Source organism: Panicum virgatum, chromosome 9N (genome assembly GCF_016808335.1).
Source record: "Panicum virgatum strain AP13 chromosome 9N, P.virgatum_v5, whole genome shotgun sequence".
NCBI classification, from domain to species: Eukaryota; Viridiplantae; Streptophyta; class Magnoliopsida; order Poales; family Poaceae; genus Panicum; species Panicum virgatum.
In genome coordinates, this window is record NC_053153.1 from 13,199,444 (window position 1) to 13,204,903 (window position 5,460).

Genomic DNA, 5,460 nt, shown 5'->3' on the forward strand with positions numbered 1-5,460 from the left:
GTTTCAGTGGACAGGGTTGGAGAACTGGCTCATCCACTTGAACTCGCTGGGTGCAGGGTGACTGTGCCGGAGCACCATCATGTATTACACAAACAAATTCAACAAGTCAAACCGATGGCTTAGGCAGGAAGCAGGACTCAGATTTCGGTAACAACTGATTAGGATCCTGCGTCGAAATGCGAGTTCTGTTTCTAGACAAAAGGGGTTGCAGGCTCAGAAGCGGCCCGAAGTGGCAGCAGATTTCCATGAAAATCTTTAAAACCTGATGTACAGTAGCAACTAGTGTATTCGTGGTTATAAAACCAGCAAAAAAAAGAGCAACTCGTCTTTACAGTTACTGCTATCAATATTGAATCATCAGAACCCATATACTTTATTGACACTTAGCATGCCTGTCGTTATAATGCAGTCTGTTCTTTTTGTGTTTCCGCCTTTTTCCAGGCTTTCAATGTTCCATTGGCCAAGAGTTCTCCCATCTTGTCCGGTTGTCCCCAATCCAACGGCTTCAGAGACGCATCGTATCTCCTTTGCGCGTGTGCGTGCAAGTTCAAGATGGCTGGGGGCAGCAGTGAGCAACGGCCCTATGCTGCAGAACGTACGGTTCCGTAACCAACGTAATTGCAGGCTTGCAGCTGGACACGGAGTTCCATTCGAAAAACGGGGTCACAATGAACTTGGACACAGCTTGTCATTATCAGCAGTTTAGTACATTCTCTCCGGCCACTATGAACGTAAATGCATGTTGTGCAAATTGATGGAAATAATGAGTGTTCGGACTACACAAAACACTAATTCCAAATTCTCATATATTCTGTCTCATGCTATCCATTTCCAATCTAAATGGTACAGACAACAGATGCAGGTGGGAGATGGCTACCCAACAATTGTACATCACGTTCACCTCCAAAAATCATCAAAACTAAACAGCAATAATTGCACCAGGTTCCTCCTAATACTATATAAGGTGCTGTAAAAGGCAGATACTTGCCTGGAGCTATAAATACATATTCTATGGACACTTCATGCAAATACACGAATAACTCATGCAACATTCAGCACCAAGCTATAATACAGAACCAACACTGAAATAAGACAATTCTTAAGCCAATCTGCCATCACAGCATCAGAAATGCCAGGAGCCTTGCATTGCACCCCCGAGAATTCCAACCATGAGAAGCAGGGCCTCCAGGTTCAACAGCTTTAAAATGCAATGAGGCTCGCAATCACTAGAACTCCAACCATGAGAAGCAGGGCCTTCAGGTAGATATCTGCCTGCTGCTGTTGCCCCAAAGGTGCTTGCCGGTGGACGCCGTGAGCGTGTCCCATATGCCCACCATGGAATCCATGCCCATGGCCGTACCCATAGTGGAACCCAGCTGGCTGCGCATAAGCAGCAGCATCGGGGAATCCATGGACTTGGAAGCTAAGCATAGGGAACAGGCCTCCAAAAGCAGCTGAAAATGCATAATTCCCCCACCTTGCATTCGCCAATGGGACTCCTGTGCCCATGAACCATGGGTTTGCATTGGCATTGGGGAAGTTGTTGTTAGCATCAGCCTGTGGAGCTGTGGCAGGCCTCTGGCCAGTCGGGCGGTGAGGAATGTCAGATTCAGGCATGTTCTTTGATCTTGGGTCAACACGGTCCTTGCCACGTCCATAAAGGGGAACAAGCTTGTCTTCCTCGACAAGGGCCTTGCACACTGGGCACTCTGGTGAGTGTGCATGGACATGCAACCAGCGGTAAAGGCATGGCCAGCAGAAGAGATGGCCACAGAGGGTCACTATTGGCTCCTGAGGCAGCTCAAAGCATATATTGCACTCAAAACTCCCCCCAGCTGCGTCGCTGCTGCTGCCAGCACTTGCTGATTCACCGACATTGGCTGACATCTTGATGATATTCGGAATAAATTAAACTGTAATTCCCAAAGATAACATGATCAACAAAATGGCTACCAATAAAATTCATAAAAATGACTGAGAATAATAATCCTAGTACAACAAACAAGTAAGAAACTATTACATACAGCTACAAACAGCGTTCCATTTTTCTACTTGGCACCGTGTAAGCCACCAAAAGAGTTCATGTTTAGGGGAGGGGTAAAATTCTCATGGCCTTAAGTAGAATCAAGCTGCAAGCCAGTAAGTATAGCAGAAAGAAAGATTGAACAAATAGTTATGATAAGATAGATATACCATGACCAGAAACTCCCCAAAAATCTAAAATTTTATTTCTGACAACGAGCCAGGTAAAGTAATTCCCTAGAAACTCTTCTTGATGCACAACCTGACGATTTCAGAATAGAGATTCTATTATCCTAAACACAAGTCAGGTAAAGTAATTCCCTAGAAAAGACACCCACAATAACTCAAAGGGGTAAAAATCGAATACCCACGAGATTAGTTTGAAGCTTCACGCCAAACTCTAGAAGAACATGTAAATTACCAACGGGAGCCAATCGAATTTCATCACGACCGCTCGCCCAGGACAGAAATCGTTAACCCTTCCGAGGAGATTCCAACCTCCTCTCTGAAGCAAACCCAAATTCTTCCCCCTCCGATATCACCGACCCGCGCCAACAGATCAGATTAGCATTCAAACCACGACCCCGTTCGTTCCCCCGACCCACTCTAAATCGCCAGGAAATCCCCGCCCCCAAATCGAGAGCAATCAGACCTAGCGCAAAATCCACCCATCGAATCAGGGCCACTAAACGCCGCATCCACAAAATCCACATCACCAGCAACTAAGCCCTGAATCACGAAAGAACTAGGCGCGGAATCAGAAGGGGGGAGCACCACTACCTGCGAGCGAGGGGTTGTAGCGGGCGACGGACGCGGAGATATTCGACGCGACGGCGCGGCGACCGACGGGGGCGTCGAGGCGAATAACTCTAGGCTCTACGCGGTGACCTGGACCCGCGGGCAGCACAAAATTAGGGGAGGCCGCGGGGCCCACGCCGGAAGATTCTAGAATCTGGGTAGTCTCGGGGCGGAGCGGGCAGCGCTGCGCCTGACTGGCAGACTACCAAGGCGGGGGGCGTCTCCCGTGAAGGGATACGGAAACTTGGCCGCAGCTGCTGCGTGCTGAGGCGGGTCACGCAAGGGATCGTCCCATCCCGATGCTGCCTTCAGTTCGCAGCGTTTCCACCTGACCCGCAACCAATGCGCGTATACTACGGCCCTGTTTGCCAGGGCTCCGCGAGCGGCTCCGGTCGGAGTCCTGCCAAACGGGTGGGCGCGCGCCGGCTCCGTCCGTGAAGCAGCACGGGAAGCCGAAAACGGCTTTCACTTGGGAGGCGAAGCCACGGGAACGTGGCTCCGTGCGGCTCCTCCTCGCTCTTCCCACCTCTGCCTCTGGGCGTGGGGGCGCGCGGCTGCGTGGCCGATGGCTGCCGCAGGGGCGCGCCCGAGCCGGGAGGAGCAGGCGCGGGCTGCCGCCGCCGTCGGGAGGAGCAGGTGCAGGCCGCCGCCGCAAGGTGAAGGAGATGCGGGCCGCCGCTGCAGTCGTGAGGAGCGGAGGAGGCCGGCGGCGCTGGGGAACAGATGGCCGGCGGCGGCCGCGGGCAGCCGCAGGGAGGAGGCTGAGGCAGCCGACCACGGCGGAGATGGCTGGCCGGCGGCCAATAGGGGACGCAGGGAGGAGGTGGCCGGCCGGCGACCGCGGCCCGCGGGGAGGATGGGGGCGAGGTGGCCGACGGCGCTGGGGATTGGGGAGGAGGAGGAACGAGCGACGGGAGAAAGGAGACGAGGAGGAAAGAGAAAGAGAGAAAGAAAAATAAAAGAAATGGAAAAAAGAAAAAAAAAGAAAATGGAAAAGCAAGGGCGTTATGGACATTTCACATTTCCTATGTATTTTAAACAAACTAGAGAAGCCGTTTTGCCAAACGTTTTCCAAAACGGCTCCAACTCCACCAGAGAAGCCGCTCCAACAGAGGAGCCGGAGCTGGAACCGTTTTTGGAGAAACCGGAGCCCTGCCAAACACGCCTTACTTACGTTTGACGATGCTTCCGGTTGCAGAGGAGTGTGATAAAAAACAATTTAGATGCTTTAAAAAAATAAGATCGGAGGATATGACGGTTCCCACCGTATTTCAGGAAGCGAGATCAGTTTTAAAACAACTTCAGCAGCAGCTTTTAAATCAGACTCTCTAAATGCTAAATGGGAACTGCCTCTATTTCTTAAAGACCTCCAAATTTGTTCTAACTTCAGCAATAGTCCTCAATTGTAACTTATATAGAGGACTCTCTAGAGTCCCCCTAGAAATGGAGGGTGGAGTAAATTTGGAGGCGTTCCCAAAGTAGAGGGTCTGTTGGACTGGAGTGCATATTTTTATGTTGACTCTTTAAACTTGAGATAGGGAACTGTTTGGAGAGTCTGCTGGAGTTGCTCTTAGGTAGAGAACCAGCCCCAATCCCCCAAATCCCGGCACCGCTGGCGAGGGGGCTTTTGTTTGTGCACGTCTGGATTCTAGCCCGGTCGGGCAAGCTTCACGACGGGAGGCTCCGCCAACCGAGCTACGCTCGGTCTGCATAATTTAGATGCTCTTGGTTTGCAATTGCAACTAATCCTCAAGTTTTGAGGACATTCCCGTAAAGATGCATAGGTAATTAACTGAACAAGAACAAGGCAGCAACCAAAAACGCCGTGCCTACACGGCTCCACGCTTCTCGGAAGTTCGTGATGGGCCGGGATGGAACTCGTTTGATTTTGTGTTGGAATGAAAGGTGGGCTTTCCTTGCGGCTGGTTTGGAAACCTTGTCGAAACAACATGGTGCAGAATCCATCCTCTGGTTTCATTGTCAGCTTCCGGACCAGCCTCATGCTTCTGGACATCCATCCCAGCTGGTTACTCAGTTAATTGTATATTCAAAAATGTTTTTCTTGAAGGGTATATTCGTAAGTGTTGGTAGTGCAGCTTGTTCAATCAAATTATTGCATAGATGATGAAGGGGTTCAAATGAGTAGAGACCGTTACTACTTAAGAACCTATATACGAAAGTAAGCTAAGGCATTCCGTTGCCACCCTGCTGTGTGTAAACTAACCGTAACGTGGTTCACGCGGTGCAGCGTGATGCATATGTAATTTACTGACCAGGACTAATTGAAGACACAACCAACAGACTTCCTGGCGCCTCATATCCAATGGGAAAAGTCTTATTTTCAACCCTAAACTATCACGATCGTCCGATTTTCAGTCCTGAACTCCAAAACCAGACATCCTGCACCCTCCGACTATCGAAACCGTACAAAATACCCCCCTAAACCGAATCCACCCCGGTTTTCAGCCACGTCACCCGTCCAACGTGGACAAGCTAGCCCGGTCAGCAGCCACACTGCCCACTTGAAAGGACAGCTCACCCCCTGCTGCCCACTCGCGCTCGCCGCAGAGGGCGCCGCCGCTGGGGGTGCTGCGCTGTTGCCGTGCACGCCGCAGGGGGTGCCGCTGCTGGGGCCGCCGC

General features: G+C 51.0%; 1 protein-coding gene across 2 annotated transcripts; it reads right to left on the reverse strand.

Moving 5' to 3' along the window:
• Window positions 1-777: 777 nt before the first annotated feature.
• On the reverse strand, window positions 778-3,090 carry LOC120690506 (E3 ubiquitin-protein ligase RNF5-like). 2 transcript variants are annotated; one of them, XM_039973179.1, is made up of 2 exons: window positions 2,803-3,090; window positions 778-1,913 (listed from the first exon to the last, which is right to left on the reverse strand). In XM_039973179.1, the coding sequence occupies exon 2, from the start codon at window positions 1,885-1,887 to the stop codon at window positions 1,201-1,203; it is 687 nt and encodes a 228-aa protein (XP_039829113.1). In that variant the 5' UTR covers window positions 1,888-1,913; window positions 2,803-3,090; the 3' UTR covers window positions 778-1,200. The 2 variants fall into 2 exon arrangements, with proteins under 2 accessions (XP_039829113.1, XP_039829114.1); XM_039973180.1 differs by having other exon boundaries at window positions 2,025-3,005.
• Window positions 3,091-5,460: the final 2,370 nt, after the last annotated feature.